The sequence below is a fragment of the Nerophis ophidion genome, linkage group LG22 (genome assembly GCF_033978795.1).
Source record: "Nerophis ophidion isolate RoL-2023_Sa linkage group LG22, RoL_Noph_v1.0, whole genome shotgun sequence".
In the NCBI taxonomy this organism is placed as follows: Eukaryota; Metazoa; Chordata; class Actinopteri; order Syngnathiformes; family Syngnathidae; genus Nerophis; species Nerophis ophidion.
Genome location: NC_084632.1, coordinates 1,076,593 through 1,102,635, shown reverse-complemented (window position 1 = coordinate 1,102,635; position 26,043 = coordinate 1,076,593). Strand labels below are relative to the sequence as shown.

At 40.3% G+C, this 26,043-nt stretch overlaps 1 protein-coding gene across 4 annotated transcripts; it reads right to left on the bottom strand.

The window, feature by feature from the left end:
• Positions 1–4,689: 4,689 nt before the first annotated feature.
• On the bottom strand, positions 4,690–25,794 carry bmb (brambleberry). 4 transcript variants are annotated; one of them, XM_061882931.1, is made up of 13 exons: positions 25,647–25,794; positions 19,375–19,643; positions 15,227–15,355; positions 14,948–15,133; positions 13,282–13,504; positions 11,056–11,172; positions 10,057–10,236; positions 9,784–9,990; positions 7,652–7,775; positions 5,309–5,358; positions 5,177–5,247; positions 5,005–5,096; positions 4,690–4,932 (listed from the first exon to the last, which is right to left on the bottom strand). In XM_061882931.1, exons 2-13 carry the CDS (start codon positions 19,636–19,638, stop codon positions 4,803–4,805), a joined length of 1,773 nt encoding a protein of 590 aa, XP_061738915.1. In that variant the 5' UTR covers positions 19,639–19,643; positions 25,647–25,794; the 3' UTR covers positions 4,690–4,802. The 4 variants fall into 4 exon arrangements, 3 of the variants coding, with proteins under 3 accessions (XP_061738915.1, XP_061738916.1, XP_061738917.1); XM_061882932.1 differs by having other exon boundaries at positions 19,375–19,640; positions 25,647–25,792; XR_009803615.1 differs by lacking the exon at positions 5,309–5,358 and having other exon boundaries at positions 4,877–4,932.
• Between the last annotated feature and the right edge of the window lie 249 nt (positions 25,795–26,043).

Here is a 26,043-nt window from a genome sequence, read left to right as displayed (position 1 = left end):
TTTTATCTTTGTGAAAACATTGGACACAGTGTGTTGTCCAGCTTATGAGATGCCATGCAAGTGTAAGCCACTCTGACACTATTGTTCTTTTTTATTTTTATAAATGTCTAACTATAATGTCAATGAGGGATTTTTAATCACTGCTATGCTGAAATGATAAATAATATTGATACTGTTGTTGATCATAATAATTTTTGTTTCATTACTTTTGGTTTGTTTTGTGTGGTGTTTGTATCTCCTCTCAATTGCTCTGTTTATTGCAGTTCTGAGTGTTGCCGGGTCAGGTTTGGTTTTTTGGATTGATTAAAAAAAAAAAAAAGAATCGATAGTGTATGTATGTATGTATGTATATATATATATATATATATATATATATATATATATATATATATATATATATATATATATGTGTGTGTGTACGTACGTAGATAGATAGATAGATGGATAGATAGGTAGGTAGATAGATAGATACTTACTTACTTAGGCCTCAGTATTCCCTGAGGAACATAGGCCGCCGACAAAAGCCTTCCATCCATTCCGGTCTTGTGCCCTTCGGTGGAGTTGTTGCCATGACAGCTTCTCAGCCCTCATCTCCTGTTCCATGCTTCTTCTCCAGGTTGTTCTTGGTCTCCCTCTGTTTCTTTTTCCCTGTGGGTTCCATGTTAGTGCCTGTTTGGTGATTGATTTACTGGGTTTTCTGAGTGTGTGGCCTATCCAGCTCCACTTCCTTCTTAGTTAGATGGATAGTACTTTATTGATTCCTTCAGGAAAATTAAACATGAATACATGAACAATAACAAGATCAGATAGTAAAGTCACAGCTCATTTTTATGACCTATTCTGTGTTATATGTCTTTTATGCTTTGATTGATTGATTGAAACTTGTATTAGTAGATTGCACAGTACAATTGACCACTAAATAGTAATACCCCAATACGTTTTTTAACTTGTTTAAGTCGGGGTCCACATTAATTCATGGTTTGCACGATTGTACCAAGAAAAATCCCTAGTTTGTGAACCCATTCTCATCTATCCATCCATTTTCTACCGCTTGTCCCGTTCAGGGTAGCGGGGGCTCACCGGAGCCTATTTAGATTTTATTTTGTGTTGAAAATAATAAAGCCATTTAAAAATATTTATTTTAAGAAATATTTTCTTGCGGCCCAGCCTCACCTAGACTCTGCATCCTGTGGCCCCCAGGTCCATTGAGTTTGAGACCCCTGTTCTTGTGCAACTGTGATAGTGTTAATCAGCAATGCAGGTGAGCAGTCTGAGATGCAAACATTCCCCTCAAAACATCTGCTCTTACTCGCTAGCATTAGGGAATAGCGAGCTTTGTTTTCCCACCATTTGAAGGAAGAAAGTGAGTGTGAAGGACAGTCTGTGGGGGAAGAAGTGCATTGATTGATTGAAACTTTTATTAGTAGATTGCACAGTACAGTACATGTTATGTACAATTGACCACTAAATGGTAACACCCCAATACGTTTTTCAACTTGTTTACTACTCAGTGTCCTCGTGGTTAGAGTGTCCGCCCTGAGATGGGTAGGTTGTGAGTTCAAACCCCGGCTGAGTCATACCAAAGACTATAAAAATGGGAGCCATTACCTCCCTGCTTGGCACTCAGCATCAAGGCTTGGAATTGGGGGTTAAATCACCAAAAATTATTTCCGGGCGCGGCCACCGCCGCTGCTCACTGCTCCCCTCACCTCCCAGGGGGTGATCAAGGGTGATGGGTCAAATGCAGAGAATCATTTTGCCACATCTAGTGTGTGTGTGACAATCATTGCTACTTTAACACTTTAAGTCGGGGTCCACGTTAATCAATTCCTGGTAACATTGACATTCATTGAATTAATCCATCCATTTTTGACCACTTGTCCCTTTTGGGGTCGCGGGGGGTTCCGGGGCCTATGTCAGCGGGCGGAAGTCAAGTCGCCAACTCTTCACAGGGCCAACACAGATAGACAGACAACATTCACACACTAGGGACCATTTAGTGTTGCCAATCAACCTATCTTTGGAGGTGGGAGGGGCCTATACCCAGGTGCATGTCTTTGGAGGTGGGAGGAAGCCGGAGTAGAGCCCACGCATTCACGGGGAGAACATGCAAACTCCACACAGAAAGATCCCGAGTCCAGGATTGAACCCAGGACTACTCAAGACCTTCGTATTGTGAGGCAGACGCACTAACCCCTCTACCACCTCTTTCTCAAACAATGGCAATAAAACTATTCTGATTCCATTCTTTTTGTTGCAAAAGGGGAATTAGCTCAAATGGTAGAGCGCTCGCTTCGCATGCGAGAGGTAGCGGGATCCAAACCCGCATTCTCCAGAGGTTATGTTCTTGACCTTGTACCTCTTGAAAAAAATATTTGTTTGAAAAAGTTTCAGTAAAACCCAACCTAATATCAATACCATCATAACAACCCTTCCCAGCAGGCACAAAGTTAATTATATACTTAAGTGCAACACTTTTGTTTTTGCTCCCATCCATTTTCTACCGCTTGTCCCTTTTGGGGTCGCTTGCGCCTATTTTAGCTGCATCTGGGCATTAGGCGGGGTACACCCTGAACAAGTCGCCACCTCATCGCAGGGCCCCATTTTTCATGAGATCTACATTTTTACTATATACAAATAAATAAATATAATATAATAATATAAATAACTATTCCTCTCAAATATTGTTCACAAACATGTCTAAATCTGTGTTAGTGAGCATTTCTTCTATGCCAAGATAATCCATGCCACCTCACAGGTGTGGCATATTAAGATGCTGATTAGACAGCATGATTATTGCACAAGTGTCCCTTAGGCCAGTGTTTTTCAACCACGGTGCCGCGGCACTCTAGTGTGCCCTGAGATACAGTCTGGTGTGCCTTGGGAGAATATGTAATTTCACCTATTTGGGTTAAAAATACGACGTCGAACTGTAGTCAGGTCGAGACCCCGATAAGGAGGAGGAGCATGCAGATGAGCTTTCCTGAGGCGTATTCTCACAGTTCGTGCAGAAATGTTTTGGTTATGCAAACCAATTGTTGCGGCAGCTGTCTGGGTGGCTGGTCCCAGACGTTAATGGAGGTAAGTAAAGGTCCTGGGCTGGGGTGGTTACACGTGGTCCGCGGCTGTGAGGCCGGATGGATGTACTGCCAAATTCTCGGAAACCCCTTTCAATACGGCTTATGGTAGCTAAACAAACATTCAATTCACGGTGTCTAGTGGACATTCCTGCAGCTTGCATGCCAACTGCATGCTCCGCAAAACTTACATCTGTGGCGTTGTGCTGTGTGATAAAACTGCACATTTCAGAGTGGGGGGCAGCCTAAGGCACACCTGTGCAATAAACCTGTTTAATCAGCAACTTGATATGCCACACCTGTGAGGTGGCATGGATTATCTTGTCAAAGAGGAAATGATCATTAACATAGATTTAGACAGCTTTGTGAATAATATTTAAGAGGGATTGGTCTTTTGCGTATATAGTAAGTTTTTTGTCTTTGAGTTCAACATGAAAAATGGTAACGGAAAAAATTGCATTTATTTTTTTGCTCAGTGTACATACATGTTCTTTAAAACTGACTTTGATTCAAAGTTGCAAAATAGTTGTATTTGTAAAATGAGAAGTTGGTGTCTAACATCAAATCCACGTTGTTGGTTGGGGAAATGACCAAATTTCAATGGTTAAATCAACAGCACAACCTGACATTGAATAAACGTTGTCCAAAAGCATGTTTCAACGTTTGTGTTTGTGTTGTAGAATATTGGTTGGGAAATGACCAAATTTCAATTGTCAAATCAACATTACTAGTGTGCGACTAGTGTGTTAATCGCTAGTTGAGCAATAGCATGCCAATCACTAGTTGACATCTAGAATGCTAATCGCTAGCTGACAACAAGAGTGCAGATTGCTAGCTGGCAGCAATTGCATTAGTCGTCAGCTGGCAACTAGACTGCTAATCGCTAACTGAGAGCTGGTACGCTGCATGCCAGCTGTCAACTAATCAACTGATTGCTAGCTGGCAACAAGAGCACTAATCGCTAGTCGACAACTAGCACAACAATCACTAACTTACAATAAGGGCATTGATTGCTAGCTGACAACTACAGCATTAATCATTGACAACTAGTGTGCTAATCGCTAGCTGACAACAGGAGTAACAATTGCTAGCTGGCAGCTATCGCGTTAGTTGTAAGCTGGCAACTAGAGTGCTAACCGCTAACTTAAAGTTGGTACGCTAAAGGCTGGCTGGCAACGAGCATGCCAATCACTAGTTGACAACTGGGGTGCTAATTGCTGGCCAACAAATACAGCTCTAATCCCTAGCTGGCAACTAACCAAATGTTTGCTTGCGTGCCAATCACTAGTTGACAACTGGGGTGCTAATCGCTATGTTTAATGCCAACATGAATAAATGATACAATAATGAATGTTATTTATTCACATTAAACAACAACATGTCAGTGTCTTGGCTCAATGCACACGTGCATTTAAAGACATTTACATTTGTGGAAAAATGGAGTGGGTGAGGGTCCATCCATCCATCCATCCGTTTTCTACCGCTTGTCCCTTTTTGGGGTCGTAGGGGTGTATCCCAAAAATATGTACCAAAAAATTTGCAGGGACTCCCTGCAGTACCCTCAAGTCCTCTAGTCAAGACCTCTGGATTAGAGTCAAAAAATGGAAGCCGGTTTTGTTTTTCTATTTATTCGGACATTTAATTAATAAAAACAAATCATAACAATAAAAGTGCATCAATAAGTATAGAGTAAAATATAAAAGCTCTCCTTGAAGTGTGTGCACTTCAGGAGTAAAAAGAGGTGGTGTTGCCGTTGTTGTGGACTCGGCAGTAGTCTTGTCCTAGCAGCGCTCTCTTCTTACACGCCTTCCCGGTTTTTGTGAGCGCATTGCAGAGCTGACGTCCCGACACAGAACTGACCGAGAGGGTTTTGTTCGTTCAGGGAGAGGAGCGAGAGAAAAAAAAGATGGAAGAGTAAAAGACTCACCTGTTAACTGACGGAGTGGGACTGGCGCTTCTGGTGGTCAAAGTGTCAAAAACATCTCCTCGGGTCCTCGGAGGAATGTCGTCAATGAAAGCCTACAACAACAACAAAAAAGTATCATCAGTCGTGAAGTATGCTGTTTCTGTTTTTTTATTTTATTTTAAATTGTACTCACTGATTTAGGTACACAACTGGTGGGGTAGTGATTGTGGGGACCCTGTAAGTGGACGGGTGGAGGCTTCAAAGCTGTAAACAAAAAAGATTTTTATTTATTCTTAATTGGAATTTTTAAAAAAATGATTCAGACCTGATACGAAGGAGTCTTGAGTCATGAGGTCATCATGCTCGCTGCTGCTTCTGAGGACAACAACAAAACAATAGGATGCTTAATAACTGTCACTAAAAGGAAAGTCATGTTTGGCAAAGGTTGTACGGTAATAACGAGGAGTGTGCCGATAAAACATTGTATCAGAGCAGGGGTCCCCAAACTTTGACTCGGGGGCCACATTGAGGTAAAAAAAAATTGACACATAACACAAACACACACACTGGGGACCAAGTTTTTGTTCATGACTTGTGGGGACCACCCTTTCTACTAGAGCAGGGGTGCCCAAACTTTGACTCAGGGCCCACATTGGGTTAAAAAAAATTGACACATAACACACAAACACTGGTAATCAAGTTGTTGTTCATGACTTGTGGGGACCAGCCTTTCTCCAGGTCGTGGAGGCCTAACAAAAATGGTGTAAAATGTCCACTGGCCAGTTAGCTCATACACGTCTTTAAATCTCTGGATTGATGAAGTAATGTGCTAAGGTTTCCCTTTAGGGGACCTGTTTTTTGGTCCCCATACCGTCAGAAGTCCCCTAAAGGTGACTGTGTAAACAAAGCAATGTCCCCATTAAGTTAGCATTGTCAGAACACACACACAGGTTGTTCGTGACTTGTGGGGACCAGCCTTTCTCCAGGTTGTGGAGGCCTAACAAAAATGGTGTAAAATGTCCACTGGCCAGTTAGCTCATACACGTCTTTAAATCTCTGGATTGATGAAGTCATGTGCTGATCATTCTTACTGGGGACCCTGGGGAGAAAGAGTTCATATGCTTCATGGGGACCAAATTTCAATAATTTTGCATAATTCGCACACACATTTGTACGTGACTACTGAGGACCATTAAAAAAAGAATTTCAACTTAGATGTTAAACATGTTTTATGAGCCAAAGCTTAAAAATCACTTCGGCATCTTCAGATTGAATCTGACAGAGGTCCCCTAAGAGTGATTGTGTAAACAGAGCCATGTCCCCATTAAGTCAGCATTGCTAAAAAAAACACACACACACACACACAATTGATGGGAAATTGCATTTTTTAGACAAGATGATTTGCCTGAGCAACTAGGAGACACCGAGAGTAACAAGCGGTAGAAAATGGATTAGACAGGACAGATTTGAAAAATAATAATTAAAAAAATGTACGCCATGGTACATCTAACTAGGGATGTAACGATAAATGGTTTTAATGAAAACTCCTGACGCTAATTGACGACCGTAAATTCTGAATTACAACTTTGTAACCTGCGGCTTTCAATCTATTCACCTATATATACACATACATACAGACATGTGTGTTTGTGCATACATATATACACACACACACACGATTTAAGTACATTGTTTTAGTTTCCTACATTGAAACTCAGTGTTACCGTTCAAACTGTGTGTAATGTTACAGTGGCCAAAAATATTAAATGTCCATGTTAAATAAAACCTCTGCATTGCTTTTATTGACTACTTGGGCCTACTACGCTACTGTGTTTTAATGTTGCTCATTATGGTGACAAGTTTTCTGAGGTTGTACTTGGTGAAAACGTTTAGGGAACCACTGCTCACACCCATTTATTATTAATATTCTGGAGTGGACTAATACTGTTTTGAACTTGAAGTGCACTGGTCATTAGGAGTGTGAATATTTGGGCCCCTAACGATTCGATGCTGATTCCTGGGTTGATGATGTGATTCAGAATCGATTCCTGATTCTTGATACAAACAGATTATTGCAATGTATTGTTTGGTATAATAATAATACAATGCTTCGAAAACAGGCTACAGGTTATAAAAGCTAAACACTTTTGTAAAAATGGATTGGTATAAAAACTATAAGGTTATTTTTTAATTTTTAAAAGTTTGAATATTAAGAATCGATTTAAAATCTGATTCTGTGTGATTACATTTTATGTGCACCCAGACATTTTTTTTGGTAACGCTGAGTGGCCACAGTAATTCATATATGTTGTTACTGGATACTTTATGATATGCTTCTAATACACGTTTATATTCACAAATGTGCTGTTTTAGACTGCAATATTGTTTAATCAAGGACAATTTTTACATACTGTATGTCTAGCCTGTGTGTTTAGCTGTTGTGTAGCTGCTAGCTCCTAGTAGCCGATAGCCCAGCATCTTCACCTTCACTAAAATACAAGAAAAGACCAACTTTGTGTGCTTATTGAAGGACATATTCAGGTTAACTGGCAAATGTGCTGCAGGACTGCTTGTATCGGAGCGCCTAGATCGGATATTTTAGATACAAGCGCATACTTGTTTTTTTGTCAATACAACCCTGGTAATAAGTCAATTTGATCAAACTAACTTCTGAGGCGTTGAGGTTCGTGGATAGACGTCCGTCTGCGGCGCCGGTAAGTAAGAAGGTGGTGCCATCGTCTTCTTCCCTCTGCTCTGAGAACAAGCCCACAACTTACTCAGCAGCCAGTGTCCTGTGGAACAAGACGTCAAACGTGAGAAATCATTACTGTGACAGCCGTACAGAGTCGAGGTGGAACGGCACGACGTCATGGTCACATACTTTTGGGTTTCAGATTGTGGTTTGGTTTATTTTGTTTATACAAAAGCAACAAAACATTAAACTGCCATTGCTGGAATGACAGCAAGGTAGAATTAGTTTTCAAATGAAACGTGTGTGTGTGTGTATATATATATATATATATATATATATATATATATATATATATATATATATATATATATATATATATATATATATATATATATATATATATATATATATATATATTAGGGGTGTGGGAAAAATCGATTCGAATACAAATTGCGATTCTCACGTTGTGCGATTCAGAATCTATTCTAATTTCTAAAAAATCTATTTTTATTTTTTATCAATCCAACAAACCACTACACAACAATACCATAACAATGCAATCCAATTCCAAAAGCAAAGCTGAGCCAGCAACACTCAGAACTGCAATAAACAGAACAATTGAGAGGAGACAAACACCACACAGAACAAAAGTAGTGAAACAAAAATGAATATTATCAACAACAGTATCAATATTAGTTATAATTTCAGCATAGCAATGATTAAAAATCCCTCATTGACATTATCATTAGACATTTATGATAATAATCAAAAAGAACAATAGTGTCACAGTGGCTTACACTTGCATGGCATCTCATAAGCTGGACAACACACTGTGTCCAATGTTTTCACAAAGATAAAATAAGTCATATTTTTGGTTCCTTTAATAGTTAAAACAAATTTACATTATTGCAATCAGTTGATAAAACATTGTCCTTTATAATTATAAAAGCTTTTTAAAAAAAATCTACTACTCTGCTAGCATGTCAGCAGACTGGGGTAGATCCTGCTGAAATCTATGTATTGGATGAATACACAATCCTTTTGAATCAGGAAAAAAATAGTTTTTGAATTAATCTTGAAATGAAAAAAAAAATAGATTTTGATTCGAATCGTGACCCCAAGAATCAAATCGTGGGACACCCAAAGATTTGCAGCCCTAATATACATATACATATATATATATATATATACATACATACATACATATATATATACATACACACAGTATATATATATTCACATACATATTCACACATATTCATACAAACATATACACACACATTCATGTAATTGACATACTGTACATAGCAATCATATACAAAACAATGTGTATTATATATAAACATACACTGTTTCGTATATGATAGCTATGTATTTCAATTACACACAGGTTGGAAATGTGGGTTAAATCCCCAAATAATTTGAGCGCAGCCACCGTTGCTTCTCACTGCTCCCCTCACCTCACAGGGCATGAACATGGTGATGGGTCAAATGCCAAGGACAATTTCATCACACCTAATGTGTGTGAGTGTGTGTGTCTATTGTTGTGACTTTAACTTTATTTGCATAGTATCAGTATGAAAATATAGTATCCCTGAACTGTGAAATGTGGTGGAAACACAAACTTCTACAGTAGCCTATAGAACCAGTAACGGAATAGGGCCCATTGTGAAGTGTGAATTATATTTATATAGCGCTTTTTCTCAAGTGACTCAAAGCGCTTTACATAGTGAAAGCCAATATCTAAGTTACATTTAAAGCAGTGTGGGTGGCACTGGGAGCAGGTGGGTCAAGTGTCTTGCCCAAGGACACAACGGCAGTGACTAGGATGGCACAAGCGGGAATCAAACCTGCAACCCTCAAGTTGCTGGCACGGCCACTCTACCAACCGAGCTATGCCGCCCCCATTGACCGACTTGCTGAAAAAGCAACACAGTCACCAAAATGCCTCACAGATCATTTCTGCTCCATCTTATTGAGGTACGAGGCGTGTTGTAAAGCGTAGTTACGCCACAGCCACAGTTATGCTACACTTCCATTATTATTTGTTTATGAGCGAGGGCGAAACGGACGCCCCAAAACGTTGACAGTCTGGTTAAAGTAGTTACCGAGCGAGAGCACGAAGAGCAGATAGCTGAGGCTGGCAAGGTGGAGCGCCGGCTGACTGTTGATCTCCGCCAGAGCGTTGAGCGGCACGGTGACGAGCAGGACGGCGCGAGGGAAGACAGGACAGCGCAGAAACGACTGCAGCACAGCGAGTAGGACAAAGTAGCTGCTGTGTGCGACGCACGTCCACATGGCGGCGAGGCTTAATCCTGAAATCACCCACCAAAAAAGTGAGGGTCAAACAGAACGTGGCATTCGACGTGAGTGGCGCTCACCTGCCCAGCCCAGGTAACCCTGAATGAGGTGCAGCCGCTCCTCCATGCGAGTCTGCATGTTGTCAAGGTAGTGCAGCATGAAGCCCAGACTGCTGTTCATGCGCTCCAGCTTCCTCGTCACCTCACTGTAGTACTGGGAGGTCTGATCTTGGTACCGCAGGAACTCGGACATGCCGTCGTCTGATTAGTCGCACGACCAAAAGACGTCACAATCACACAACGTTATAGATCCAGAGCGACAGACAGAGCAATAGATGGATGGATAGAGAGCGATAGATAGATGGATAAAGAGCAATAGATAGATGGATAGATAGAGAGATAGATAGATATCTTTTTTAAACCTAGTCATATTTGAAAACAGCTAAGTGTTGTGCATGCGGAGACCTTGAAGCTTGGGATGTAACTAGCAGCCGTAACACCCTTCTTATCTCAAATGTCCCAGGCTTAGAAGGAGAATAGATATGTGGATTTGCTCTGGAGGGAGGCAAGTGAAATAGTGTAAAAGGCGAAACTTCCTTAGTATTAGCTGATCAACTTGGGCGATGCGATTTGAATGTGTTGTCATGGAGCGGTCTCTCAAAGCTTTGGAATAAAATATCAAAATAAGCTACTCTGTCTGGGATTTCATTTAAAACCAGCTTATGTGTCATCAAACAAACCTGGGGGGTTTCTTTGATGACAACAATAGATAGATGGATAGAGAGCGATAGATAGATAGAGAGCGATAGATGGATAGAGAGCAATACATATACAGTAGATAGAGAGCGATAGGTGGATACATAGAGAGTGATAGATGGATAGCGATAGAGAGCGATAGAGAGAGAGCAATAGTTAGAGCGATAGATAGAGCGATAGATAGAACTTTATTTATTCTTTCAGGAGAGTTCCAGCAGGAAAATTAAATAAAAAAATAAATAAAATGTAAATTAAAAAAAATAAATTAAATGAATACAAAATAATAAATAAAATGTTATGTGGTGCAATTCTGCGCGTTATTACCAATTTTTTGGTAGATGTCCTGAGCTTGATGTCGGACATCTGCAAGGTCTTGAACGATGGCTTTGTGGCCGTCTTGTACCTTTGAGGCGTGGACCTGCACGTCCTCACTCACAATCTCTGAAGACAAGCAGGAAGGCTTTAGAACTAATTCATCTTATAAAAAGCATGCACAATACAGTAAACTTCTTCAAACATCATTTAATGCCCCACCAAGACCAAAAGGGAGTTTAGAGCGTATATAGTAAGTTCCCAAAAGTGTTCTCTCTTATACCGAACAGTAAATATGACAAAATATACTTTATTTTCTCCAAAATGAAGCTCCAAAATTACAAACAGCAACAACGCATTAAAAGTGTATTTTATCACTAATCTTATGTAATGTATTATTATTTATTTTTTTACCTCAGAACCTAACTCTTTATTATTTACTATATGGATAACTAATTTGATGTAAATATTTTAAATTGAGAAAAGTTTGCATAACATTTAATTATTTTTAAATATTTTTATTTAGAACAAAAACTTCATAAAACCATTTATCATCTATAAAGTAAATAGAAACATGACATGTATGCTATTTTTTGTATTTATTCAGGATTGAAGTAGATAGAAGAAAAATGACTTTTTGTCCTGGTGGTATTTAACTAGGCTACAATTGTTTCTCAGTGTATCGTTGATATCGAACTATTTGAAACAAATTTTATAAAACTGATCATGAAAAAAACAACAACATTCGGAGTAACAATTAGTTATTGCCCAAAATAGAGCAGAAATGTACCTGAAAAGGTTAAAAAAAGTCCCCAATATACTACAAGTGTGATGAACCCTTCAAGCAAAAAAAAAAAAAAAAAAAAAAAAAAAGGACAATAAAGTCATATCCAAAGTAAAAGTAAAGCTTATTTAGTCATGAGAAGGTTATTGATGTATTTATTGGATTGGTTTTGTGTTTCAGATCGAGTACAGGAAGTAAAGACGTGTTAGGAATTAATTTTAAACAGAATGATGAAATAAGTTCTGCTTCTTCCTACTCCTTTTCAGACATGTTGAAATGAAGAAGTGTAATATACTTTATTAGAAGTGTACACATGTTCCAAATAAACTACAAACCCCGTTTCCATATGAGTTGGGAAATTGTGTTAGATGTAAATATAAACAGAATACAATGATTTGCAAATCATTGTATTCTGTTTATATTTACATCCAACACAATTTCCCAACTCGTATGGAAACGGGGTTTGTAATACTATGGGATCAATACTTTTGCCGCAGTCTTTCTCCATCTTTAAATTTGTATATTAATTTATCTCAATTTATCAAATATTGGCTTACAATTTAAGCTCTTTTTTTTACATTTTTATGCCCATATTTTTTTAGTTATTTTGCATTATTGACATTTTCTTAAATTTGTGTTTAGTAGAACATTAGGGACTTATTTGTTTACATTTTAGAATATTAATTTTATGTTGTTGCATTTAGTCCTAAAAATATTAGTATATTTTCCTGTGTTAGCATAATCAACTAGCGAGAAATTCAAAACATTATTAAAGGATTACGACATTTCAAGTCAAAAGCATCGCTATCGGCGACAACATAGATAAAAAGTATCACTTTTGGACACGGACACACACACACAACTACTATTTTAGTACGAGGGTCTAAAAAAATACAAAAAACAGTTTTTACATAATTTACATTTCATCAAGTTATTTGGTTATTGTACCACAGCAATTAATATTTCTATTGGGTCTGTTGAGCTGTCAAAATTTCTGAGTAGTAGTTTCGCTAGCACGAAGTGGCTAATGCCTCCATGCTAACTGACATTCAAAATATAAAACATGTGATTAAATGTTTTTTTATGGAATATTTATATTCACGGTATTAACGCTCCATCTGCTGTTAGATTAATTCACCTTTATGTTTGATCCAACACGCAAACAAAGGGCGTACAGTAGTTGGAAAAACATGTAGAAATGTTATGAAAAACTTGAAATAAAGCAGTTCTGGGTTAGTTCTAGCAACATCCTGCACTTGGAGCCTGAGTGAAGAATGCACTAGCGACCTGATAAGTCCGAAAAAGAAAGATGATACAGTATTATCTGCTCACAGAGGCTACCTGGGGGTTGTTTGAGCCCACTGCAGATAGTCCCACTCCTTAACGCTCCACTCACACGCAGGATTCTCACAGGAATGAGGGAAAAATACAAGCTTAGAAGGAGAAAAGCTCACCCATTCTTTCCGTAATGCCCCCAATGAGCTCAGCTACCAGTTGTTGTCCAGAAGCAATGAGAGCTTTCTCCTGGCTGAGACGCTGCAGGTTGTCCCTCAGGGAACTTTCCATTTGTTCCTGGCCGTCGTGCAGTTTCACTTGCTGGCTCTGCAGGGCGCTGTGACCCCGCAGCAGCTTGTCCAGCGACGCCGCCGTCATCTGCCGCAGCTCCAACTGGCCGTCCTGCCACCAAACCACGGGTGCAAAGACTTCATCTCAGCGGAAGCGTTAAAAAACGACAAAAAAATCAAAGAAAATCAGATGAAAATTGGACAAAAAAATGTGGAACGATGGGAAAAGTGGGAATTTTTTTGGAGCGCATGTACCAAATAAATATTTTCAAGTCAAAATACTTTCAATTGGTGTAAAAATGTGGAAAGAGCTCAGTGCTAAAAACGGGGTTCGATAGGAAAATAATATTTGAGAAGACAAAAACGTAACAAACATTATTTGATTTTTCTATCAATGTAAATATAATAAAACAAATCAATTTACATATTATCAGTCAATGTTTATTTATATAGCCCTAAATCACAAGTGTCTCAAAGGGCTGCCCACAGATCCCACACCCGGGCAAGGAAAAACTCAACCCAGTGGGATGACAATGAAAAACCTTGGAGAGGACAAATGATAATACTCTTACTGTAATAAATTAAAATATTAATATTATCAAAAAATATATAGATTTAAACAATAAAAGAACATAATAGATCACAATAACATTAGAAAAATAGATGATAAAATACCATTATAAAATAAAATTGGATTTAATAAATTTTATCATGAATAACAATGTCTAAAGAGATTTTATTATCTGTCATTTTTTCACTTATGTGATAATAGTCTAATAATAAGAGTATTGCAAATTATTATGATGAAATAATATCAGAATAAAATATATACACAAGACAAAAAAATCAAAATAAAATAACATAATAGATCATACAATAACATGTTAGATGATAATACAATAGAATAACAAATCAGTATTGTAAATTATGATCAAATATTAGATATAATAACAAAATGGATAATTTTAAAATAACTTTGACGAACTAAGAAATCTAAATAAAACAGCATAATATATCAAAAAAATAGTGAAATATATCATACAATAACATGTTAAACGATAATACAATAGAAAAACAAGCATTGAAAATTACGAAAAAATATTAAAATAGAATATTAGATACAATAACGGATAATTTTAGAATAATTTGTACGAGACAAAAAAATCAAAATAAAACAGCATAATAGATGATGAAATAGTGCAATAGATCATACAGTAAATGTTAGATGATGATACAGTAGAATAACAAATAGATAAAATAATGCAATACAATTACTTTATATGGATAATAGTCTAACTTTATAGATAATAGAATAACATAAATAATCAATCAATCAATGTTTATTTATATAGCCCCAAATCACAAATGTCTCAAAGGACTGCACAAATCATTACGACTACAACATCCTCGGAAGAACCCAATCAATATTTACTTAAGAAGCCCTAAATCAGGAGTGTCTCAAAGGGCTGCACAAGCCACAACGACATCCTGTGCTCAGATCCCACATAATAATAAAGTAATGATGTGAAATAACGTGAATGATGGAGAAGCGTACCTTCAGGTCTTCCATGGCAGAGAGTTGGTTGGCCGCAGTAGAAATCAGAGTATTTACTGTGTGCTCCGCTCTGCGGCGAAAGAGCTGCTGGCGGATTGCGTAACACACAGAGCGCGCTCGGTTGCTCACGATGTGGTAAGCGTTCCAGGTGCTGGCGTCCATGTTTGCTGTACATTCTTTTATAGCCTGAAAGAAGAAAAAAACGTCTCGAGGACATGCAGTCAAATGAAGCCAGAGCTGGAATTGTCACCATGACCTCAACTAAACAGCCGCGTTTACCATATGGTCGGCACAAGGGTAGACGGGGCGGCCTTCGATCTGCGCCTGGCAGTTGAACAAAACCACGCCCAGCTTGGCCAGATCCTCTTCTGACAAACTATCACAGCTGGCCTTCAGCCGGGACACCACCTGAGGCACGAGACAAGGCCTTACTGGGAACGGCACCACGTGGGTATCATGCAACTTTTACATTTTCAGAACAAAACGTGGCCGAAAACAGTTACAGGGCCGACAGAACCGAAACACTGATCGAGTCGCCACGTGGGCGGCGCCCCCTAAGAAAGGTAGGAGAAAAAAAATGTCAAACAAAAGGGAAAAGAGCAAGTTCCTAGATAAACTACTGGGGGTAGTGGGGGTTTGTTAGAGACCAGGAAAAAACCTCAAGCAAAGCACATATACATATTAGGACATACAACTCCATCCAAAGATGGGTGGAGTTGTATGTCACTAGGGCGCTGCTTCGTGGACGAGTGTGTGTGTGTGTGTGTGTGTGTGTGTGTGTGGTCATATCATGTTTTAAACAGGCTCTGATTTACAGCCCAAGCGCACTCGGTATACATGTTTCATCATTCTAGCTATACTGTAAAGGGGGGCCCTCACAAAGTCAGCAAGACATGTATGTGTGTGTGTGTGTGTGTGTACTGCAAAAACTAAAATATGAGTGAGATGAAATAACTCAGAGTGGTGGTGCGCAACCAGAGGGTCCCTGGTTCAAATCCCACCTAGTACCAACTTCGTCATGCCTGTTGTGTCCTGAGCAAGACACTTCACCCTTGCTCCTGATGGCTGCTGGTTGGCGCCTTGCATGGCAGCTCCCTCCATCAGTGTGTGAATGTGTGTGTGAATGTGGAAGTAGTGTCAAAGCGCTTTGAGTACCTTGAAGGTACAAAAGCGCTATACAAGTACAACCCATTTAAATAAGGGTGAGATTTGCTTATTTTCTGTCTGATAAGATAATTCTTCTCACTAAGCAGATTTTATGTTAGTGTTTTACTTGTTTTGGTCCTAAATGATGTCAGTAAGATATTACAGCTTGTTGCTGAGATTTGATGACCTATATTGAGTAAAACATGCTTGAAAGTAGAATATCAAGTGTTGCAAAGCTGTGTCATCAACACTCAAGTAATTTCTTATTTCAAGCATGAAAAAAAAAATCATGACTTTGACACAATTGTGTCTCATAATTAAAACAGATAACTGCCAAATATATTTTCCAGTTTTACTTTCAATCAAACAATAGAAAATCTGTCCTCATAGTAGTAAAGTTGGCACAGTACAGTAAACTGATAGTTCATATTTAAACATGACATTTTTAACTATTTTAAACAGGAATAGTTCATGCACATTTCAGATAAATTCTTCAAAATCACAATTAAAAAAATGTTGGCCGGGCTGTTTATATGCACACTAATTGAAAGAGCAGGCACTTAGCGTGATGATGTCATGTTATGTTTATATGCACACTAATTGAAAGAGCAGGCACTTAGCGTGATGATGTCATGTTATGGATGAGACAATACATTTTGAGACAATATGATTGGCCTGAGTGGCTTGTAGACCCCGACAGTAACGAGTGCTGGCCTTGTTGTCTTTTCATTAAGAACAATAAATGAGTTTTTAGTATAACTTTGCTGGTTTCTAGAAGTGTAATGCCGAGCACATATCATGATGTCAAGATAACAGCACTAGCATTTACTTCATTGAAGAATATTTTTCAACATACGGAGCAAAAAGTTCTTATATTTTTTCCTACCAAGAAAAGTGCATTTGTTATTAGTGAGAATATTTTTTGGTTCATTGAAGTTAGCTAATTTTATTTGTTTTGGAAAGTCTTGATAGGCAAAATGTTTTGTTGTATTGGCAGATAATATTGCTCAGTTCAAATAAAATACCCCTCATTTTTGCATTATTTTTCTTGTTTTTGAAGACTGACTTTTATCAGCATGAGTACGCCTGCAGAGTGGATTTCTTTCATGTATCAGGAAATGTGTTCCTCTTAGTTGGAATATTTTGCTAGGGAACATTCAGTTCCATGTACCGCGTTCTAGTCTTGTCCCAAGACCAAAAGGTATTTTGATTCTTTTCTAAAGGGGACCACAAAACATTGCATTATTGGCTTTATTTTAACAAAATATATCTGACAGCACATAAACAAATGTTTTTTTATTTCAAGTTTGTCCTTAAAAAAATTGTGACCATACAAGACAACTTGTCTTTTAGTAGTAAGTAAACAAACGAAGGCTCGTAATTAGTCTGCTGACATATGCAGTAACATATTGTGTCAATTATCATTCTATTATTTTGTCAACATTATTAACGACAAGCTGTAAAAAATGCATTATTAATCTACTTGTTCATTTACTGTTAATATCTGCTTACTTTTCTCTTTTAACATGTTCTATCTACACTTCTGTTCAAATGTAATCATCACTTATTCTTCTGTTGTTTGATACTTTAGACTAGTTTTGGATGATATCACACATTTAGGTATGGATGTGATACCAAGTAGATACAGGATCATATTCAAAGTCCTCATGTGTCCAGTGACATATTTCCCGAGTTTATAAACATAATATGAACTTGAAAAAAAACAAAAAAAGATTTTGTGATGCTGAAATAATATCGATGTAATAGTAGTATCCACCAGATACACTCTTGTACTTGGTATCATTACAGTGGATGTCAGGTGTAGATCCATCCATGGCGTTTGTTTACATTGTGATGCAGGTGAAGCATGTTTAGCCATTCCTCGTCCTCCAGTGATAATACTACTTGTAATAAACTCACTTTATTTGTCGCCACGGAGGCGAGGATTAATTATTTAGAAGTAGCTACAAACTGCGGATGGATGTTAGCTGCTAGCTAGCTAGCCATGTCTTAAAGCAGCTCTTCCTGAGGGCGTTTCAGTCTTCTAACTTCACCTTTATCTTTACTTTTTAAACCAAAATGTGTCCGTTCTCCCTTTTCTGTCTACACACTGTGTCTGCTTGTAAGTACTCTGTGATTGTGTGCTGCCGAACATGCTCCTCTGCTGGCATACCAGCAATGTGAGGATGTGGCTTCACATTGGATAGACACGTTCGTTACAGCTATCTCTCTAATTGGAGCCGGTGTTCTGTCAAGACATGCACCCTCCAACAAGGAATCCTGACTTCCTGTGCGTGCATCCATTTTGAGAGGCTCCCTTTTGAAATAAATACATCAAAATGCATTTATTTATTTAATAAATTTTTTAAATAATATAAATCGACTTGGAATCAGATTATTAAGAATTAACGTTTTTTTTGTGGAATCCTTTGCCTTAATATAAAATATTTTAATGGAGTAATTATCCATCCATCCGTCCATTTCCTACCGCTTGTCCCTTTTGGAGTCGCGGGGGGTGCTGGAGCCTGTTTCTTGAAAGTATTTTTTTATTATTATTGCATTTTTAACATATTCAGTCCATAAATACAATAAATATTTATAAATCAATATTTTATTCTCCCAAACAAGTAACCCACAAAAAAATATTCAATAAAATAAAAAATACAAAAATAAAACACTTAAAAATTAGATTAAAAAAGAAAAAAAGTGAAATAAGTACAGGCAAATATTGACATGAAGCCGCAGACAAATACATTACTGGAACTTGCCTGAGGGTTCCCGATTCAATCTCCACCTAGTACCTACCTTGTCACATCTGTTGTGTCCTGAGCAAGACACTTCACCCTTGCTCCTGATGGCTGCTGATTAGCGCCTTGCATGGCAGCTCCCTCCATCAGTGTGTGAATGTGTGTGTGAATGTGGAAGTAGGGTCAAAGCGCTTTGAGTACCTTGAAGGTAGAAAAGTTCTATACAAATACAACCCATTTACTATTTATTTACCATTTTTCAAGCTCCTTCCAGAGGGTTCAGTTCTGTCTTTCTGAGTGTGCATCCCTTTTGAAGGATTTTTCCACGCGTGTTTAATATTTAGCCATGTAAACATTGTGGCACAACTGCAGTAACAATCGGTTAAAAAAAGGCCCAAAAAAATGTTTTTTTAAATATCGGGACATTTGTAGTAGAAAGTGTTTCCATAAAGGAATATGTTATTAGCCACAAAAGGGGGAAATCATATTTGTGTTGTTGAATTGTAAGCTAACGCAACATTGAAGTGTACTTACTCTTTGATGGCAGGTGTCTAAAGGGCTGAGCGCCATCTGCTTGGCCTCGGCCAGAAACTTCTCATCAGCCGTGGCCATTTCAAAGGGAGCGTCTTTTGCCAGAATTATGCTCGATGATTGTGCGGCTGGAGGAAGAGGCTCTGCAGCCGCTGGAGGAAGCTTGGCCTGCCTCAGCCACTCGAAGAGACCACACGCTGCGGGACAGCGATTGGCCAGGATGATCAGCAGCAGGAGGAACTTAAGTTGGGGTAGAAGCTGCTCCATGTCTGCTAGAATCAAACAGGAACTTTAACATCTCTCCTTTACTTATAGGAGGAGTCAAATCGGGGCTAAAAAGTGTGTCAGTGGCATCAAAAATAGAAGTATAAAATTATAATTGTGTTCCAAGCATGGGCCGATTTGAGGTGGTATTACAAAGTCCATCCATCCATTTTCTACCGCTTATTCCCTTTCGGGGTCGCGGGGGGCGCTGGCGCCTATCTCAGCTACAATCAGGCGGAAGGCGGTGTACACCCTGGACAAGTCGCCACCTCATCGCAGGGCCAACACAGATAGACAGACAACATTCACACACTAGGGACCATTTAGTGTTGCCAATCAACCTATCCCCAGGTATTACAAAGTGACTGTCCAAAATATAAACAAATGAATCCTTTAGGTGATGTTGGGCTGTTTTAATGTATGACTTGCACCAATGCATATCCAATATATATTATCTACATTATCTCCTCTCTGAGCTGCTACCCTCCTCTCTGAGCTGCTACCTTACCGTGGTAGAGGAGTTTGCGTGTCCCAATGATCCTAGGAGCTATGTTGTCTGGGGGTTTTCATGCCCCCTGGTAGGGTCTCCCAAGACAAACAGGTCATAGGTGAGTGATCAGACAAAGAGCAGCTCAAAGACTTCTATGGAATTACAACGAAATGAACCCAGATTTCCCTCGCCCGGACGTGGGTCACCGGGGCCCCGCTCTGGAGCCAGGCCCGGAGTTGGGGCACGATGGCGAGCGCCTGGTGGTCGGGCCTGTTCCCATGGGGCCCGGCCGGGCACAGCCCGAAGAGGCAACGTGGGTCATCCCTCCAATGGGCTCACCACTCATAGGAGGGGCCATAGAGGTCGGGTGCATTGTGAGCTGGGCGGCAGCCGAAGGCAGGGCACTTGGCGGTCCGATCCTCGGCTACAGAAGCTAGCTCTTGGGACGTGGAACGTCACCTCACTGGGGGGGAAGGAGCCTGAGCTAGTGCGCCAGGTAGAGAAGTTCCGGCTGGATATAGTCGGACTCACCTCGACGCACAGCAAGGGCTCTGGAACCAGTTCTCTCGAGAGGGACTGGACCCTCTTCCACTCTGGCGTTGCCGGCAGTGAGAGGCGACGGGCTGGGGTGGCAATTCTGGTTGCCCCCCGGCTCAAAGCCTGTACGTTTGAGTTCAACCCAGTGGACGAGAGGGTAGCTTCCCTTCGCCTTCGGGTGGGGGGACGGGTCCTGACTGTTGTTTGTGCTTACGCACCAAACAGCAGTTCAGAATACCCACCCTTTTTGGGTACACTCGAGGGAGTACTGGAAAGTGCTCCTCCGGGTGATTCCCTTGTCCTACTGGGAGACTTCAACGCTCACGTTGGCAACGACAGTGAAACCTGGAGAGGCGTGATTGGGAAGAATGGCCGCCCGGATCTGAACCCGAGTGGTGTTTTGTTATTGGACTTTTGTGCTCGTCACAGTTTGTCGATAACAAACACCATGTTCAAACATAAGGGTGTCCATATGTGCACTTGGCACCAGGACACCCTAGGCCGCAGTTCCATGATCGACTTTGTAGTTATGTCATCGGATTTGCGGCCTTATGTTTTGGACACTCGGGTGAAGAGAGGGGCGGAGCTTTCTACCGATCACCACCTGGTGGTGAGTTGGCTGCGATGGTGGGGGAGGATGCCGGACAGACCTGGGAGGCCCAAACGCATTGTGAGGGTCTGCTGGGAACGTCTGGCAGAGTCTCCTGTCAGACAAAGTTTCAATTCCCACCTCCGGAAGAACTTTGAACATGTCACGAGGGAGGTGCGGGACATTGAGTCCGAGTGGACCATGTTCCGAACCTCTATTGTCGAGGCGGCTGATTGGAGCTGTGGCCGCAAGGTTGTTGGTGCCTGTCGTGGCGGTAATCCCAGAACCCGTTGGTGGACACCAGCAGTGAGGGATGCCGTCAAGCTGAAGAAGGAGTCCTATCGGGTTCTTTTGGCTCATAGGACTCCGGAGGCAGTGGACGGGTACCGACGGGCCAAGCGGTGTGCAGCTTTAGCGGTCGCGGAGGCAAAAACTCGGACATGGGAAGAGTTCGGGGAAGCCATGGAAAACGACTTCCGGACGGCTTCGAAGCGATTCTGGACCACCATACGGCGCCTCAGGAAGGGGAAGCAGTGCACTATCAACACCGTGTATGGTGCGGATGGTGTTCTGCTGACTTCGACTGCGGATGTTGTGGATCGGTGGAGGGAATACTTCGAAGACCTCCTCAATCCCACCAACACGTCTTTCTTTGAGGAAGCGGTGCCTGGGGAATCTGTAGTGGACTCTCCTATTTCTGGGGCTGAGGTCGCTGAGGTAGTTAAAAAGCTCCTCGGCGGCAAGGCCCCGGGGGTGGATGAGATCCGCCCGGAGTTCCTTAAGGCTCTGGATGCTGTGGGGCTGTCTTGGTTGACAAGACTCTGCAGCATCGCGTGGACATCGGGGGCGGTACCTCTGGATTGGCAGACCGGGGTGGTGGTCCCTCTCTTTAAGAAGGGGGACCGGAGGGTGTGTTCCAACTATCGTGGGATCACACTCCTCAGCCTTCCCGGTAAGGTTTATTCAGGTGTACTGGAGAGGAGGCTTCGCCGGATAGTCGAACCTCGGATTCAGGAGGAACAGTGTGGTTTTCGTCCTGGTCGTGGAACTGTGGACCAGCTCTATACTCTCGGCAGGGTTCTTGAGGGTGCATGGGAGTTTGCCCAACCAGTCTACATGTGCTTTGTGGACTTGGAGAAGGCATTCGACCGTGTCCCTCGGGAAGTCCTGTGGGGAGTGCTCAGAGAGTATGGGGTATCGGAATGTCTTATTGTGGCGATCCGCTCCCTGTATGATCAGTGTCAGAGCTTGGTCCGCATTGCTGGCAGTAAGTCGGACACGTTTCCAGTGAGGGTTGGACTCCGCCAAGGCTGTCCTTTGTCACCGATTCTGTTCATAACTTTTATGGACAGAATTTCTAGGCGCAGTCAAGGCGTTGAGGGGATCCGGTTTGGTGACCGCAGGATTAGGTCTCTGCTTTTTGCAGATGATGTAGTCCTGATGGCTTCATCTGGCCGGGATCTTCAGCTCTCACTGGATCGGTTCGCAGCCGAGTGTGAAGCGACCGGAATGAGAATCAGCACCTCCAAGTCCGAGTCCATGGTTCTCGCCCGGAAAAGGGTGGAGTGCCATCTCCGGGTTGGGGAGGAGACCCTGCCCCAAGTGGAGGAGTTCAAGTACCTAGGAGTCTTGTTCACGAGTGGGGGAAGAGTGGATCGTGAGATCGACAGGCGGATCGGTGCGGCGTCTTCAGTAATGCGGACGTTGTATCGATCCGTTGTGGTAAAGAAGGAGCTGAGCCGGAAGGCAAAGCTCTCAATTTACCGGTCGATCTACGTTCCCATCCTCACCTATGGTCATGAGCTTCGGGTCATGACTGAAAGGATAAGATCACGGGTACAAGCGGCCGAAATGAGTTTCCTCCGCCGGGTGGCGGGGCTCTCCCTTAGAGATAGGGTGAGAAGCTCTGCCATCCGGGAGGAGCTCAACGTAAAGCCGCTACTCCTCCACATCGAGAGGAGCCAGATGAGGTGGTTCGGGCATCTGGTCAGGATGCCACCCGAACGCCTCCCTAGGGATGTGTTTAGGGCACGTCCAGCTGGTAGGAGGCCACGGGGAAGACCCAGGACACGTTGGAAAGACTATGTCTCCCGGCTGGCCTGGGAACGCCTCGGGATCCCCCGGGAAGAGCTAGACGAAGTGGCTGGAGATAGGGAAGTCTGGGCTTCCCTGCTTAGGCTGCTGCCCCCGCGACCCGACCTCGGATAAGCGGAAGATGATGGATGGATGGATGGATGGATGGATTATCTACATCAGTGGTTCTCAAACTTTTTTTTTTTTTTTACCAAGTACCACTTCAGAAAACACTTGGCTCTCCTAGTACCACCAACATTAAAATACAGTAGCGAAGTAGGCCTAACTATTCATTTAGTTTTATTTAACAAGTATATTTAATATTTTTTGGCCACTGCAACATTACACAGTTTAAATAGTAACACTGTTTGAATCTAGAAAAATAAAACACTGTACTTTAATCAAGTGATTCTTTGGTGTACAACTACATACCACAGTTTGAGAATCTTGATCCAAATCAGCAGTTCTCAAACTTTTTTCACAAAGTACCACCATAATGACCAAAATTAAAACATAGTAGCGTAGCAGGCCTAAGTATTCGTTAAGAGCACGGCAAAGGCTTATTTAACAAGTATATTTAATATTTTTGGCCCTTAGAACAATATACAGTTTGAGTAGTAACACTGTGTTTGAATATAGGACCAAAAAAAACACAGATCTTGAATAAAATAAAATAAATTCAGCATAAAACCTTTGGTAACTTCATGAGTCATGTCATTGCAATATATAATCAAGGGATTCTTTTCATACCCCTAAATGAAGCCTCTGTACCACAGTTTAATCATTGATCTATTTTAAAATCATCACAAGTGCCCTTTAATATATATATATATATATATATATATATATATATAATTTTTTTTTTTAAATTTAAATAATTGTATTTTAAATCAGTGCTTCTCAATTTTTTCTAAAATATTTGCTGCCTCCACCCCAACTATAGTATCATCTATCTATAAGATTGTAATAAGTACACCTCTGCATAGCATCATATCCTCATGAACTTGAAAGGAATCAACACACATGTCTTTCCTCGTCTTCTGCCTCAGTTACAGAGAAGCCCGGCCTTACACAAGCTTGTTCATATTCTAGTACAGCAAAAACATGTATAATTAAATTGGACTGCTCCCAAGTATTTGAGAAAGACTGTTTTTAATACACATGCTCCACTTTAATCATGTTTGTTGCTATATTTTTTTAAAAGATGACTGCAAAATGCCAGGTATTTTGATTTTCCTTTCAATAAAGAAATTTCAAATTAACAATTTAAGGCAGTAATTTTAATAAAATGCCATGAAACCGAAATATATTTTTGCTTAAGGTTATCACACCATCAGAATCTAAATTAAAATAAAACTCATATTTACAAAATGTAAACAATAATCTTAAGAATTTAGTAACATTCCTTCCAGTCATACCGCCTGACTACTTTCAAATTTAACAGGCTTCTGTTTGGACACCTGTGTTCGCTTTAAAATGAAACAGGCTTCTGTTTGGACACCTGTATTTGCTTTAAAATGAAACAGGCTTCTGTTTGGACACCTATATTCGCTTTAAAATGAAACAGGCTTCTGTTTGGACACCTGTATTTGCTTTAGCTAAGCAAGTTGATTCTCTTTAAGATGTATAAATATGTTATTTTTAAATAAATAATGCATTTGGTCCCACATATATACAGATATAGGGGCAATAATACAATATAACATTTGTTAACATTATTGTAAATTGAGCGATAATGTTAAAAATAAAAGCTTTTAGAAATAATCCTGGTATTGTCACATGACAACCAATCCTAAATGTATTCTTATGTATTTATTATAGTTTATTCCAAAAAAAAACCTGTCAATCTTTGAAGACTCTTTAAAGTTATTGGCAGTTAAATGCAACACCGCCACCTACTGGAATATATTGTAAACATCACGTGAACGAGTTATCAATATAAACGTACTGGTTGCTCATGGGATATGACCCAAAATATTAAACGATGTATTACATTTTATAAATGACCATATTGTCAGGGAGTGAGAGGATGTTTGACAAATTAATGGAGTGTCAGTTTGACCACACTGAGGTTTTGTCCAGACATGTCTGCTCCTTCAGTTTGCTGCTCAAAGCTTCCATCTTATTGCAAAAAACAACAACAACAAAAAATCAATTTCGCATCAACAATTTTTGAATAAATAACACATTTTTATGAACAGTAGATGAATTATTAGGATGGAATACATCTAGAAGTGTATTACTGTACAAAACTGTCCATTTTATGCTCGACAGTTATTTTAAGTGTAATGTGGCCCACGAAAAGAAGGATTTAACGCTCACCTGTTGTTTAATTTGGCCGCACGGCGTGAAAGTGAAAGCAATGATGTAATGTTCCACAGCTGATGGAGACGACAGTTGATTGTTTAATTTTGCAGTTTAGTGTTTCAAGTGTGCGCTTTTAATATGGGGTGGGCTGAGGGTGCGCTCGATTTTACGTGTCTTGACACGAAAGTGCATCCAACGTTAAGCGCTACATAGCTATTAACAATGAAAAATCTTCATATCATTTCAATACAGTGTTTATGTGTACTGGATTGTCTAATAACGGCTGTTGTGTTTGTATATTCGACAAACAAACAAATGCAAATAAACAGAATCCGCCCACCTTGTACATAAGTAGAAAAAGCTGTGAAAATCAAGCAAACCTTTTTTGCTGACAGTCGCTCAGCTGACACCT

What these genes read in the sequence shown, in the direction of transcription:
- bmb (XM_061882931.1), bottom strand. Translation starts at nt 19,638, where the DNA reads ATGGAGCAGCTTCTACCCCAACTTAAGTTCCTCCTGCTGCTGATCATC. An exon ending in GCTCTTCGTGCTCTCGCTCG is followed by an intron (nt 7,776 to 9,783) that starts GTAACTACTTTA and finishes CTTGTTCCACAG; the next exon opens with GACACTGGCTGCTGAGTAAG. An exon ending in CCCACTCCGTCAGTTAACAG is followed by an intron (nt 4,933 to 5,004) that starts GTGAGTCTTTTA and finishes CCTCTCGGTCAG; the next exon opens with TTCTGTGTCGGGACGTCAGC.